At 42.1% G+C, this 15,825-nt stretch overlaps 1 protein-coding gene and 1 non-coding gene across 5 annotated transcripts in view; one reads left to right on the top strand and one right to left on the bottom strand.

The window, feature by feature from the left end:
- Positions 1 to 11,926, top strand: part of ARHGAP19 (Rho GTPase activating protein 19) — a 78,708-nt gene extending 66,782 nt beyond the window's left edge. For 3 of the 4 annotated variants that reach the window (XM_053206875.1, XM_027062743.2, XM_053206876.1), the window contains 3 exons: positions 1,623 to 1,733; positions 2,229 to 2,307; positions 8,024 to 8,233. In XM_053206875.1, the coding sequence (XP_053062850.1) occupies positions 1,623 to 1,733; positions 2,229 to 2,307; positions 8,024 to 8,028 (195 nt within the window). In that variant the 3' untranslated portion in view covers positions 8,029 to 8,233. Of the gene's footprint in view, positions 1 to 1,622; positions 1,734 to 2,228; positions 2,308 to 8,023 lie in introns of all 4 variants that reach the window. The other variant, XM_015062954.3, reaches the window with a different exon arrangement.
- Positions 11,927 to 14,566: 2,640 nt separating this feature from the next.
- On the bottom strand, positions 14,567 to 14,651 carry TRNAQ-UUG (transfer RNA glutamine (anticodon UUG)). The gene has a single exon. It is a non-coding gene; the product is annotated as a tRNA-Gln (tRNA).
- Positions 14,652 to 15,825: the final 1,174 nt, after the last annotated feature.

Here is a 15,825-nt window from a genome sequence, read left to right as displayed (position 1 = left end):
AAAGGAAGATGTAGTGGTCTCATTTTTCTGGTACTTCTATGTTTTAGGTATTTGATTTATATTCTGCTTTGATCCCTTTTTTTTTGGGCTAGCCCCTTTCCTCCAGATTCCTCTCATGTAAATAATTTATTACATTGGAATATTCTTTTTTTTTTTAATTTTTTTTAACATTTATTTATTTTTGAGACAGAGAGAGACAGAGCATGAACAGGGGAGGGGCAGAGAGAGAGGGAGACACAGAATCTGAAACAGGCTCCAGGCTCTGAGTTGTCAGCACAGAGCCTGACGTGGGCCTTGAACTCACGGACCATGAGATCATGACCTGAGCCAAAGTCGGACGCTTAACCGATCAAGCCATCCAGGCGCTCCAGGAATATTCTTTTTTTTAAAGTTTATTTATTTTGAGAGAGAGAGAGAGTGGGGGAGGGTGAGAGAGAGGGTGAGAGAGAGAGAGAATCCCAAGCAGTCTCTCCACTGTCAGCGCAGAGCCTGACACGGGGCTCAAACTCACAAACTTGAGACCATGACCTGAGCCTAAATCAAGAGTCCAGATGCTTAACCGACTGGGCCACCCAGGTGCCCCTGCATTGGAATATTCTTAATATTGCTGCTAAATTTATATTGTAAAGTTTAATCTTTTAGTTTTGTTACATTCCTTTTTTGGGATTTAAACTTAATCTAAGAAGAAAAATGGGAAGATTTCCTCAAAGATGATAGAATTGTCACCGTCAGCTGTTACAGTAGGTTAGGTGAGCTTCTAAGCTGTTCAGAGATGAAAGGGCTTTTTGTCCTGCTCTGAATGACAATATAGGCATGTGACCCTCTTAAGAAGACCTGCATGCTCTTGTGGCTGTATTAGAAACTCTTAAAGACTCTCCCCAAATTTTCTAATCCTGTATGAGGATGTGACAGGGAGGCTGTCTTAGAGTGGACCTCGCAGAAGTGTCCTTTAGTAGGGAGGGGACTCTTAATAGCTGCCAGAGACCACATGTCTTTGGGAAAAAAATTATATTGGTAAATAACTGGTGGTTTTGTTTTGTTTTTTAATGTTCTTAGAAACACACTGTAATTGGCCTGCATTAGCTAGTTTAAATCAACTATAAAATTGCTTCTTACATTTCAGCTATTTTAAATGTAGAGGAAAAGTGATCACCTAAAGAAAGGCAATAATTTCAAGGTTTTTGGTAACATGCTTTGGACTCCTTTGTATAAGATGCCCTGGCAGAATTTATCAGAAAGCTGAAATTTTTTAATTTTTATTTTTAGTTATTTTAATTTTTGTAACTTTTTTATTTCTTTCAAAAAATTTTAAACTAAGAAACTGTAGTGGAGCACCTAGGTGGCTCAGTCAGTTAAGCATCTGGCTCAAGTCATGATCTCATGGTTTGTGAGTTCAAGCCCCATGTTAGACTCTGCACTGACAGCATGGAGCCAGCTTTGGATCCTCCTTCTCCCTCTCTCTCTGCCCCTCCCCTACTTGCTCGTTTTCTCTCTCTCTCTCTCTCAAAATAAATAAACTTAAAAAAAAAAAAAGAAAGAAACTGTAGTTTAAAAGATCAGTATAGCTATTATACAGATAGAGTCAATCTTTATAAATCACATATTTTCTCTTCCTAAATCAGCGGAAGGTCCTGGGAAATCAGATGATGTCAGAAAAGAAAAACAAGTACCCTACTCCGGAATCTATAGCCATGGGTGAACTGAAGAGAGCCAGCAAAGAAAATATGAACTTAGTAAGATCCTGTTCTTCAGACTTTCTCTTTGTGTACATTTGTAGAAAGGAGAAATATTGCTATACTGTCTGTCATCTGTTTTATTTCCTGTTGTGTTTCTCTGGGCCATGAAACTATGCCTTTTCTTCAGTCCTTTCACGTATGTTGATGGTCAAAACAAACACATGTGCAGCACGCAGAGGTGACAAATATGGTGAAATAGCTCCACAAAGTGCTGGAACTATTCCAGTCCTTACGGGGAGACTCTAGGGGGCAGGTAACACTGAGCTGGGCCTGCTTGACACTGCATTACTTGTTGGGTAGTCTCAGGTATACTAGACATGCTGCTTCATCAAGCCAGCAATAAAATCAATTAAGGTTAGTGATATAAATACAATCTGCCTCCGTGAAACTCTTCACACTGAAATGGAACAAGAAAATAATTCTTCTGTTAGTAGTCCATGTATAAGAATGATATAAGCACATTTAAGCCACTATAAAATTTTCTTGTTACAGTTATTTCCTGGTTCTCCAGCTGTCACATTGATGCCAACAAGATTGAAATGGTCAGAGGGGAAGAAAGAGGGGAAAAAAGGTACTGATTATATTTATTCTTACTGAATGTAAGTCCTTTCTGCATTTAGTCAGTCAGGAGCAGTTTTTGAATTCCCAGTGTCAGAAGCAACGTAAAATAGCAAGACTGGGTCTTTGCCCTTGAGTTCGTTTAGCAGATGGTTATTGATAACATACCTAGCGCTGTCCCCGGTGCTGAGGTGCAGAGCTGTGAAGACAGCCCCCATGGTCCCTGCATTCTTGGACAGATGGGACACATGTGAACAAAATCTTAAGAATACTTGTTAAGAAAATTTAAAGCAAGTGTAAACTAATTTGTGAAACCAAGTACAGAAGTGCTAAGAATATGCTCAATAAACATGGAATAGTTATGTTCTCTTTCTGTGTAGACTTTGGCCTTGTTTACTCCGTGAGGCTTTCAGTGAATAAACAGCTGACGGATCCTGGAAATCATATCATACAACATATTTCAGACGATACTTAGAACAAAAAAGATTATTTGGCACTGACTGCCAGTTGCCCGAGGCTTGGGGATGAAAAGTAGCGGCTGCTGTGCTTTCCTCTGAAGAAGCCATGTGGCCCACTGGGAGGACCAGGGGACTTGTTGTTAGACCTGATTTAAGGCATTATTCCTCTGGCCCAGGAAGACCATTCATTCTCTCTGAGCTTGTTTCCTTCTCTGAAAATAAGGATAATAGTTATATCTAGTTCACAGATATCTTGTGAGGCTTCATTGAAATAGTGTTTTAGAAGCATTGATAAGTAGTGCTAGTGTGACTAGAGAAAAATGGTTGAGACTTGGTCTTATTTTAAAAGGCTCCTGTGGCAGATGAAGTGATCTCTGGTTTGACATGTGCACTTTACTAATGAGACCTGAGCATAATTATGATTTGAGATATCAGCAATAGAAAGAGAACAAAAATCCAATCCTTATGGATAAATCTTTATTCTTTTCTAAAAGATTAGATTTCAGTATAGTCTTTTTTTAAAATTTTATTAATTTTATTTTTTTAAAATTTATATCCAAATTAGTTAGCATATAGTGCAACAATCATTTCAGGAGTAGATTCCTTAATGCCCCTTACCCATTTAGCCCATCCCCCCTCCCACAACCCCTCCAGTAACTCTCTGTTTGTTCTCTATATTTAAGAGTCTCTTCTGTTTTGTCCCTCTCCCTGTTTTTATATTTTTGCTTCCCTTCTCTTATGTTCATCTGTTTTGTATCTTAAATTCCTCATATGAGTGAAGTCATATCTGTCTTTCTCTGACTGACTAATTTCACTTAGCATAATGCCCTCTAGTTCCAGCCATGTAGTTGCAAATGGCAAGATTCCATTCTTTTTGATTGCCTAGTAATACTCCATTGTATGTGTATACCACGTCTTCTTTATCCATTCATCCATCGATGGACATTTGGGCTCTTTCCATACTTTGGCTATTGTCAGTAGTGCTGCCATAAACATTGGGGTGCATGTGTCCCTTCGAAACAGCATACCTGTATCCCTTGGATAAGTACCTAGTAGTACAATTACTGGGTTGTAGGGTAGTTCTATTTTTAATTTTTTGAGGAACCTCCATACTGTTTTCCAGAGTGGCTACACCAGCTTGCATTCCCAGATTTCAGTATAGTCTTATTCCTTATCCTTGAATGAATTATCTGAGCTCTTTTTCTTTCCATCTTCAGACTTAAAGGAGGGGCTGTCTGATTGAGGCAAGTTGGGTGTTTGAGTTATGTGTGTCTAAATATTTTTACCTAACCTATATATCCATGAATCAAAGCTAAGTATAAGTTATTTTTGAAGGATACATTGTTTTGTATCAATTATACCTTTTGTGGCTTTTATTTTTTAAAATAATCAAGAAATATTAAGTCTTTTTATATTGAGAGTTCTACTTTCAGGAGAGAGAAATGCGTTACAGAAATAAGCCAGGTTCAGGGTGCATGGTTGGCTTAGTTGGTTGAGCGTCCAACTTTGACTCAGGTCATGATCTCATGGTTCCATTAGTGTGTTCGAGCCCTGCATGGGGTTCTCTGCTGTCAGCGCAGAGCCTGTTTTGGATCCTCTGTCCCCCTCTCTCTGCACCTCCCCGGTTTGTGCTCTCTCTCTCAAAAATAAACAGTTAAAAAAAAAAAGAAAAAAAAAAGAAGCCAGGTTCATATTTTACCAAGAAGATTTTTTAATTTTTATAAAAAAAATTTTAATGTTTTTTCTATTCATTTTTGAGAGACAGAGCAGGGGAGGTGCAGAGAGAGAGAGGGAGACACAGAATCTGAGGCAGGCTCCAGGCTGTCAGCTGTCAGCACAGAGCCCAATGTGGGGCTCGAACCCACGAACCATGAGATTGTGACCTGAGCTGAAGTCGGACACTTAACTGACTGAGCCACCCAGGTGCCCCTTACCAAGAAGATTTAGAGCAAGTGTTCTTGAGCTGTTCCTGTGGACCTTCTAAAGACTCTGATAAAGTTCCTAGTCTTGTTAATGTTATTTCATTTGTAGATGCCTATGTACGTTTTTTTGGAGGACAGAATATATAGTTTTGTTAGATTCTCAAAAATGTTAGTGGTTCAGTTGTGCCTGGCTGACTTGGTAGAGCATGCAACTCTCTCTCTTTTTAGTGTTGATTCCTTTTTGAGAGAGAGAGACAGAGACAGAGACAGAGACAGAGAGGGAGAGAGCATGAGCGGTAGAGGAGCAGAGAGAGAGGAGGGCACAGGATCCAAAGTGGGCTCCACACTGAAAGCAGTGAGCCGGATGCGGAGCTCAAATTCATGAACTCCGAGATCTTGACCTGGGCTGAAGCTGAACGCTCAACCAACTGAGCCATCCAGGTGCCCTGAGAATGCGACTTTTGATCTCAGGGTCGTGAGTTCAAGCCCCATGTTGGGCGTGGAGCCTACTTAAAAATTTAAAAAAAAAAAAAAAAATGTTAAGGATTCAGAATAGTGGGAGCCCACAGATAATGAGCACCTTTGATTGGATTAAGCAGTGGCATTTTCGCTTTGCCCTCCCCTTAGTCATTTCCTCCATCTTGAAAAGCCTTCCTTGGCTGTCATGATGATATCCTATTCTTATTCTCCTTCCTTGTTAATTCTTTTCCACTTCTGTGGTGGCTTACTGTTGCTGGTCTACCTCTGCTTCCTGTTTTTAAGTGATCTGTCTTGAGTTCCCTGCTTATCTCTGCTCTTGCTTTTTCCTTCTCAGCAGCTTGGGCTAATCCACCGCTCTATTCTCTCTTTAGGATTACTGCTGCCAGACCTGCATCTCCAGATCTGAATTCTCTTCCAGTTTCCAAGGACACAGATCCACTTACCTGCTGTCTGATTCTTTTAATGCAATGAATATAACTAAATTTTTTTAATAGTTATTTGGAAATCTTTATTCGTATTTTTTCCCCATAATTAATTAGATTTTATTCAAAATTCTTTGGATTAAAAACTGCTGTGAAAAATTACAAATTTTCAAGTTATACATCGAAGCTCCAGGTTTCTCCTGTTTAAATCTTAGCCAAAAATGCTATAATAGAAAGTACTGTGAAGTTTTCTTTTTTTTCCTGATTTTATTTTTTATTTTTAAAAATTTACATCCAAATTAGTTAGCATATAGTGCAACAATGATTTCAGGAGTAGATTCCTTAGTGCCCCTTACCCATTTAGCCCATCCCCCCTCCCACAACCCCTCCAGTAGTCCTCTGTTTGTTCTCCATATTTATGAGTCTCTTATGTTTTGTCCCCCTCCCTGTTTTTATATTATTTTTGTTTCCCTTCCTTTATGTTCATCTGTTTTGTCTCTTGAAGTCCTCATATGAGTGAAGTCATATGATATTTGTTTCTCTGACTAATTTCACTTAGCAAAATACCGTCCAGTTCCATCCACGTGGTTGCAAATGGCAAGATTTCATTCTTTTTGATTGCTGAGTAATACTCCACTGTATGTATGTATGTATATGTGTGTATATATATATATATATATATATACACCACATCTTCTTTATCCATTCATCCATCAATGGACATTTGGGCTCTTTCCATACTTTGGCTATTGTTGATAGTGCTGCTATAAACATGGGGGTGCATTTGTCCCTTCGAAACAGCACACCTGTATCCCTTGGATAGATGCCTAGTAGTGCAGTTGCTGGGTCATAGGGTAGTTTTGTTTTTAGTTTTTTGAGGAACCTCCAAACTGTTTTCCAGAGTGGCTGCACCAGCTTGCATTCCCAATATAACTAGATTTTTTGATGGTGATTTTATAAAGGAACAAATATTATTTGAGGGAAATAATGTAATTTAATTATCATCATCAACACACTCCAGGAGCGCCTAGGTAGCTCAGTCGGTTGAGCATCTGACATGATTCTGGCTCAGGTCATGATCCCAGGGTCATGGAATTGAGCCCCGCATCAGGCTGAGTGTGGAGCCTGCTTAAGATTCTCTCTTTTTCTCCTTCTGCCCCTCCTACCCACCTTATGTGCACCTGCGCTTTCTCTCTAAAATTAAAAAGAAAAAAAAAAAAGAACACTCTCTCCAAAGAGATTTATTTAGCAGAGGGTTTCTCAACTGCTTCTGTGGACATTTTGGGTCAGATAATTCTTTGTTGTATGAACTACCCTGTACATTGTACCATGGTTAGCAACATCCCTTAGTCTCTACCCATTAGATGCCAGTAGCACCCTTCCCCCAGTTTTGACAACCCAAAATGCCTCCAAACATTGCCAAGTGTCCTCTGGGGACCCCCAGATGAGAATTGCTGATGTAGCACTTCCTTATTAATGAGCATTACTTTCAGTAGTTAGAATCTTACACATTCTTCAAAGCCTAACCTGAACCACACATCTCCCCTTTGAAACCTTCTTTGGCTAGCCCAGCCAGATGTGCGTTTTCCTTTGGATTCTTGTGGACACTACTAAAATGTTGACATTTAGTATGATTTATCGTCATTATTTACTTCACTTGTATCATCTAATATCTGTAGCTAGTTTCTTTTCTGAAAGACAGGGCCAGACTTAAGAATATATTTGTGGTCTCCTGTCTCCTGTTCTTTTTCTCCCAGTAATGACATCTAGTAGGCATTTAGTAAACATTTGCTGGTGAGAGGCGTAGTAGTGGTAAGAACATGAGCTCTGCATTCAGTTAGGCTTTGGTTCATTTCCCAGCTTTGCTGCTCAATAGCTAATTTATCTTGGGGCAAGTTAACTTGTGTAGGCTTCAGATTCTTCACCTGTAAAATGGCAAGAGTGTTATCTCATGCACAAATTGTTATGAAGATAAATGAGATAAGGTATATAAGAAACTCAGAGCAGTAAAGTGGTAGCTGTTATTGTCATTACATTTTTAAATTTAATTTAATTTAGTTTAATTTATTTATTTTTAATCTTTATTTTTTGAGAGGTGGGGGAGGGGCAGAGAGAGAGGAAGACACAGACTCTGAAGCAGGCTCCAGGCTCTGAGCTGTCAGCACAGAGTCTGATGTGAGGCTCAAACTCACAACCCTGAGATCATGACCTGAGCCGAAGTTGTATGCTTAACCAGTTGAGCCACCCAGGTGTCCCAAGTTGTTACAATGAACTGAGATTAGGGCAAGTGGACAAAGTGATGTTTATTTGATAGAGAGTCAGAAATTCTCAAGCTATTGAACCTTCAGTTTGTAGAAATATTAAGTGTAGATTCTCTAGCTTTTAGGTGGGATGTTTGCAAAAAGAAATGTTTATAAATGTGCTTAATGTTCTTATTTTTCTTTCAGCCTAGGGTTCCCCTGAAGGATCCAGAGTTCTGCTGTTGTCCACCCAGAATTTTCTCTTTAGTGGGCCAGGCATCATTACCGCTCGTGGAGAAGCTTGGACTTGCAGCCTGCTTGCTGCATTTTGAATTGTGAGAGTCACCTAATCCTGTGACCTGACTGACACCTCTAACCCCACTCACTGGATAATGTCTATAGACTCTGCCTACTGAATGAGTGCTGGCATCTCTCTCTTTCTCTCTCTTTGAAAATATCATGGGGAAACCACTGAACTAGCCAACCAGCTCACACAGCGCAGTAAATGGGCAGGACCAGGTGGGCTTCAGTGCTCATTCCATGTATTTGTTCAGGCAGATATTATTTTTAAAAATATGAAAGTTGTGCTCAACTGTCAGTGATTTTTTTAAAAAGTACTGTCAATCCTAGTGGGTTGATACTATTTTTAACTGATATTTGGGGCTTTTCTCTGTTTTATTAGTGTTGGGGGTATTTTGGTTGTTTCTTGTTTGTTTGTTGTTGTCTTTTTTAAAGCCATTTTTCGGATAGGTACTCTAAATTGCCTCTAAGACAGGTGTCTTTCCCTTCTTTTTCACCTTAAGCTTTGGGAAGGCTCTTTGTCTCATGCGGCTGTACTCCCCAATATCATTTGTGTCCAAAGAACTTAACAGTTTTCCCAGAAATTTACAAATTATTTCTTGGGCCTGAGATTGCAGGGTATTTGGCCTGTGGCATTGAAAAGGGAGAATTCAGAATGATAGAATATTTTAACAAATGTCATTTGTTAAACTTTGTCCCTTCCTCCCTCCTTGCATCTCTCCCTCCTTCCCTCTCTTCCCCTTTCCTCAGTGATGCCAAAGTAATTGTGTGGTTGCTGAACTCGTCTCCTTCATTCAGTCTCCTCTCACCTAAAACATCTCTGGTGCCAGTACTTCTGTGCCAAATCACTGTGACTCAAGGAAAGTCACTGACGGCTTAATAGAGGTTTGCCGATACATCTGAATGTAGTGGAAGCTCTGGAGTGTGACTAGGATGGGGCCAGCTGGCTTTATGACCGTGGTGACTCCTTGTGGACGGGGATTATATTGCATCCTTTTAAGGGATGGTGTGTGCGGGCTGGACTGTCTCCTGAGAGCAAGCTGGAGCCACAGGGAGGAAGCCAGCATCACTCTGCAGGGCTGGGAGGATTTAAAGGAGCATGTTCTCCTTTGGAAGCAGTTAAGGCTTATCACCAGTGCTTGAGGAGGGCTGCTGCGCTGCCCCCTCCTCGTCAGGATGGGCAAGGGAGTGGTCTGGAGGTGGGGCTGGGGCTTTGACCTGGTTGGGGATGTTCACGTGCGTTGGAGGTGAGCGGTGTGCGGACTCACTGCCCGGAGAGCAGTGTGTGGCTGGCGAGGACGTTCGGAGCGGGCCTGCTCTATTAAGCTGCGCGGCCGCTCTTGCCCTGTGCTGGAGCTGAGTCAGGCTCTGTGCGGAAGCAGTTGCCCGGCAAAGTATGATTTGCTGACTATCTTCAAACTATTGAAAAGGCTGCGTTTCTCCTGAAACAGAAGATGACTCTGCGGGGAGCATGCTTCGGTTTTGTGTCCAGGTGTCAGTCCTCTTCCGTGCCTCCTGTTTCATTTGCTGCTGTAACAGCAGTAGTGAAGGGAAATGTAAAATTTGGCTTTCCAATTCAATGGATTGTGAATGGTAGATGGTGAGGAGTATAAACCTGCATAGAATCCCTTTTCTCTAAAACAGTTTTATGTCATTCTTAAAAATATTTTTAGCAATTTCACTTATGTAGATTTCTATTTGGCTTTTTTCTTATTGAGAAAATAAGCACCAGCTACCAGTGAATGCAAACAGACGCTGCTTTCGGTATGACCAGACTGAAGTAATGCTCTCCCTTAACTCTGTAGTTCATTTCTTTATTCGTCTAAATGTTTCATCCCAGAGTGGCGTGGTCGGTTAAACATGCCTGGCATCAGGTGGAGAGAGCAGGGCAGTGACCTGATAGCTCCCTCTCATCAGGTTTGTTCTGGCGTTCTATTTGAAGAAGGTGGCTGAGATTTAGGAGACTTTCTTTGGTTGGATGGAATTGATACCCCAGGGTAGTGTTCTGGCACCAGGATGGTGAGAAAGATGCTTGCCACACACACATGCTTTTATATAGCTCGCTTCCTTGGGCAATTTATGTGTGTATTCGGGTATGTGTGTTTCATTTAAGTTATTTATTAAATATACTTTCCCTTGCTTAAAGGGTGTGATAGGTAATTTTTTAACAGAAGCGGTGATCCAGTTGGAATCCAAATTTGAGAAACAGCATAACCTTCTGCCTTATAATATGTAAGCGTTCTAATCCTGTGGAATCTTACGGAGAACTCAAAGACAAAGCCCTTTGTCATTTGCCACAGAAGGGTACTGTCTCCCTTCTGACTTGGTGGGCGGGTATTCTTGAGCCAGTATTTAACAGTTTTTTAATCTATAAGATGTTTTTTTAATCTGTTATGTTTATTTTTCATGTTGGAACAGTCTCTTTGGAAATGCCTCTTATGATTTTTAAGATTTTATTTCTTTCTGGGGTCAGTTGCGATGGATTCTGATACGTCAGTGCAGGGCAGTGTATTTGTGCCAGTGGGCATGAGCATGGAAACACAGAGCACCGCCTTGATTCACATCACTGGGTGAATCAGTGAAAACCATAGTCACTGGGGTTTCTAACCTTTTATAATGACAGACTTTTGCACTGGGACCAGTGAGTCTGGTTTGAAAAACTCCACTGCCGCAGCGAAAGAAGATTAGAAGATACTGATGATACCTGAGTGCCAAAACATGTCAAAGGAGATGGTTGTTTACAAATCGTAACTGAAGCGGCAGTTGGTCCTCCACACACTCTTCACCCTGAATATCTTTCTAGGGTCTGTCAGGAATGACAAGGGAGCACCCTTGGGAAATGGAGCAGTGCAGGGCTGTTGACGGCGATGACCACTGCAGAGGCAGCCCTTTGCTGGCCTGTGAGGAAGCCAGCAGATCCCAGAGTGTCGGAGCAGAGCCTTTCCTCCCGGATAGCAGTGTTTTTGTGCAGCTTCCCTCGCAGGAGCCTCTGGTAGGATATGGTTTAAAATACTGCCTCCTAGGAGAAGCTGTGGTCATCGCAACTGTGCCTCGCAGTGACCAGCTGTGTGGCCCATGCATACCTGGGGCAGCCATTTTTGGGAATGGACTTCTCTAGACTCTTGCTGCTTCCTTACTTCACACAGGGCCTCACGCAAATGCTGGAAGGTCTTTTCTAAGTAGATTTCCCTTTTCCCGGGGAGAACCTCATCCCTGTCCCCTCCACCCTGAAGCTTTTGTACTGAAGACAAGACCTTGATCTAAACCTGGATACCGGCATTTGGCAAGATTGCTCTAGAATCTGGGGAAGATTTGGGTTCCTAAGATGCACAAGCTTTTTAAACCAGTGGTTATTAACCCAATCTAAAACTCCCCAGGGAAAAGCTAGCTTCCCTAGCAGCCAATGCCAACGTGTAGTGGAGAGTCAGTGCAGGGGCTAGTGAGGAGGTGGGGTGGTGATAGTCTCAGCGCTTGCGTTGCCATGGAAGCTGGAGTGTTCGAGGCCACAGCCTGGGGGCTAGAGAGCCATTGAGCAGAGCACTCGCCCACACTTGCTGGGAGCCTGGCAGAGCCTATTGGGAAAAAAACGCTCCTGCCCCTGGGGCCCTTCATAGCAGGGGTTGCCCTCCCATTCTCCCTGAGCTCCCTCAACACGGAAACAAGGTTTCTTAACTGTTTCACCATTTTTTGTATATCATTCTTATTTGACTATATATCGGATAGATCTATGTAATTGTAAAGAAACAACCATATGCACTGTCTTTTTTATTCATGTAATATTCTGAAATTAAATCTTTTGTTTCATATCCATAGGCTTTGACTGGTCTGTTAATTCCAATTTTCACTGATAGATTGTCTTAAGGAGAGATTGCTTCTTAAAAAATTTTTTCTCCTTAGTTTTATTGAGATATTGACAAAGAGGTTGGCCTCTTATTCTGAGGAATATGAAACCTGTCTAAGAAAATCACCTCTGGCTTGTTTTCTAGCTGAGTAGATGAAGTTCACAGGGAGTGGGGCTTTTGGCTGATAAGAAATGGGATTGGAACCTCTGGGAAGTCTGAGCTTTCTGGCGTCCTGTGGTTGAGTCTAGAATGTTTTGCACAGATTCAGTCTCTCACATGATTTTATTTCCTCGTGTAAAGATAAGGAATGATGGGGTGCCTGGCTGGCTCAGTTGGTGGAGCGTGTGACTCTTGATCTCAGGGTTGTGGGTTCGAGCACCACATCAGGCAAAGAGATTACTTAAAATCTTAAAAAAAAAAAAAGGGAATGACGGTTATAATGACAGTAAAAAACGATTGATATTTTCATCTAGGGTAACAGGTTGAGGTGTTTAGACAACCTGGTTGAAATGTTTCTGCCACTTATGATGTATATGACCTTGGGGATGTACCCTCATCTGTCAGGTGGGGATAATGGCATCTTGTCTCAATAATGCTATGCTTTCAGATGTAAGGGCTTGGCAGAAAAGTCTTTTTTTATTTTTAAAAAATTTTTTTTAATGTTTATTTACTTTTGAGAGAGAGGGAGAGACAGAGGCCCGAGTAGGGGAGGGGCAGAGAGAGGGAGACACAGAATCTGAAGCAGGATCCAGGCAATGAGCTGTCAGCACAGAGCCCGATGCAGGGCTCGAACTCACGAACCGTGAGATCATGACCTGAGCCAAAGTCGGACGCTTAACCAACTGAGCCACCCAGGTGCCCAATTTTTTTTCTTTTTTGAAGTATTTAATTTATTTTTTATTTTTAAAAATTTATATCCAAATTAGTATATAGTGAAGCAATGATTTCAGTAGATTCCTTAATGCCCTTTACCCATATAACCCATCCCCCCTCCCACAACCCCTCCAGCAACCCTCAGTTTGTTCTCCATATTTATGAGTCTCTTTTGTTTTGTCCCCCTTCCTGTTTTTATATTATTTTTGTTTCCCTTCCCTCATGTTCATGTGCCCCAATTTTTTTTTAATGTTTATTTTGAGAGAGAAAAAAGTGCAAGTGGGGGAGGGGCAGAGAGAGGAAGAGAGAGAATTCCAAGCAGGCTCCATGCTGTTAGTGTGGCTCGAACCCACAAAACATGAGATCATGACCTGAGGTGAAACCAAGAGTCGGACACTTAATTGACTGAGCCACCCAAGTGCCCCTCGCAAGAAGTTTTAGTCTGGGGTCTGTGATTGTGCTTTGGAACATTGTTTGCCCTTGTAATTCTATGTAAAATTTTGTGTACGTTTGAATTTTTCTAAGGGAGAGATTTTGTAGCTTCCACAAGAATCCCAGAGGAGTCCTTGACCACTAAAATACCAAGAACCACGAGACTTCCACTCTGCCTGGCAGATGGCAAGTATTCATTAGATGTTAATTCTCTCTCTGTCTCTGCCAAGAATACATTTTATAAGCAGCAGGTTATTGATGCTGACATAGTTATTTTTGATAACAAAGGAGTTACTTAAATCTGTACTGAAATAAAACCTCTGCAGTTGTCTTTACTCCATTACCTACCCATGTGCTCCTCGTTTGCCATGTAGGCTCCCTGGGTGCTGCACAGAACTGTCTGTCCCTCTCCCCAGCCCCCAGGGGCCAACTCATATATTATTTACTGTAAAGAAAGGAGCCACATCTTTTTCCAGAGAGTGAATCATGGAGAGACTCATAGATAGCACATGGGAAACTGAGTAATGCAAAAGGAAAGAAAAAGGTGTGGAGGAGACAAGAGTTATTTTGAAAAATAGGAGGAGGTTCAAAATGCCTAGTACAGTGCTGGGCACATTATCAATACTTGAATTGTAGAAAGGAATGAAGAAGCAAGATATGCATTAAATAGCAGAAAGGGAAGATGGGAAACAGAACTGGGAAAAGGTTTCCTTAGCCTCCCCTTCCTCCTGGGCTAGTTCTGTGGCCTCTGTCCCCTGTGGTGGGCTGCCCGCTTTTTGCTCCTACCTACATCTCTGAATTAAAAGCATACGGTGGGGGTGCCTGGGTGGTTCAGTTGTTTGAGCGTCCGACTTCGGCTCAGGCCATGATCTCACAGTTTGTGAGTTTAAGCCCTGCAACGGGCTCGTGGCTGTCAGCGCAGAGCCTGCTTGGGATCCTCTGTACCCCTCTCTCTATGCCCCTCCCTTGCTCTCACTATCTCAAAAAATTAAAAAATGAAAAATAAGTAAAGGCATATGGCGGTGGGGATGGTAAGGAGCCTGAACCCCAGGCTAGAGGGTTGTGGTGTGGAGTTCATCATTGTTTAGATGTTTTTAAGTCCCAGCCACTTAATTTCTCCATGAAAAGCAACAACAAAAATTGGGGTGGAGCAATGGCCAAGATTTGTTCCAGCTTGATCATTAATATCTTTTTTTTTTTTTAACGTTTATTCATTTTAGAGAGACAGAGAGTGAGCAGGGGAGGGGGAGAGAGGGAGACACAGAATCCAAAGCAGGCTCCAGGCTCTGAACTGTCAGCACAGAGCCTGACGTGGGGCTCGAACCCACAAACTGTAAGATCATGACCTGAGCCAAAGTCAGATGCTCAACCGACTGAGCCACCCAGGCACCCCGATCATTAGTATCTTTTATCAGCAGCATCTGGTGCCCAGACCCCAAGTCTTCTACCTTGGAACCAGGATGGAGGTTAGCAGGAGGAGCCACTGGTGTCATTGCTAGCTTCCGCTTTCGTTCCCAGAAATAAGCCTTTTAAAATTTGTGGTGCCTTGGTACTGAGGGCTGCTTAATTCAGTTGAACCATAGAGAAAAGAAACAGACTGTCTAAAGGTTGTTAGTGCAGAAGCCATTCGTCAACATCGGTGTAGGCAAGTAGAGGTTGCTTTTAAGAGCTGCTCCTGTCCATGAACTTCCCAATTTCCCATATTGAAATAAGACTGGTAGGGGCTCTAAGGAGTTCAAGCCTCCCGTGAATGAAACACTAATGCCACCATTTATCAAGTACTTACAATGTACGAAGCCTCGTGCTAGCCAATGAATGCCTTATCTCACTGAAGTCACACATGTCTGTAAAGTATTGTTCTCTCCAATTTTATAATAGGAGACATAGGAAGGGTTTAATGTATCCAATGTCAGCCAAAAAGCAGTAGAGTCAGGATTAGCATGCAGGGCTGCCTGACTTCAAGAACTGTGGTCTCATACAGGAGTTACATACCCAGTGTCTAAAAGAGCCAGGAGGGAAATACAAGGTTGTGAAAACAACTGCTTCAAGAGATTGAAAAACGGCATAGGAGCCAAGTACAACTCCTCCACAGCCTGGATTTGGCCCACGAGCTCCACTCGGCATCCTCTGTGTGACACGGCTGCGCATCTCCTGGCGGGGCCCTGGGTCTGCATAGGACGTTCTCCTGAGCTTCTCAGTGCTGGCTCTGGGAGACAGGAGGCGTGCCTGTCAGGGATGGCATTCGGATGCAGGAGGGGGGTGTCCACCATAACCACCCCCTTCCCCTGACTGCTGGGAACTGCTCATTTCTTTGCTCTCTCGCAGGCACTGTTGGATATGGTAGCCCCTCATCTTAAAAGGATATCGAGAACCTGAAATATGGCAGTCTGAACTGCGATGTGCTCTCCATGTGAAATATACCCCAGAATTCAAAGCCTTAGTAAGGAAAACAGCATGTGAAAATGTCTCCATTTTTATAAGAAGTACATGTTGAAATGATATTTTGGATATACTGGGCTAATAAATTATACCACTAAAATGAATTTTACTTGTTTCTTTTTT

The sequence above is a fragment of the Acinonyx jubatus genome, chromosome D2, assembly GCF_027475565.1.
Source record: "Acinonyx jubatus isolate Ajub_Pintada_27869175 chromosome D2, VMU_Ajub_asm_v1.0, whole genome shotgun sequence".
In the NCBI taxonomy this organism is placed as follows: Eukaryota; Metazoa; Chordata; class Mammalia; order Carnivora; family Felidae; genus Acinonyx; species Acinonyx jubatus.
This window is presented reverse-complemented; position numbering and strand designations above follow the sequence as displayed.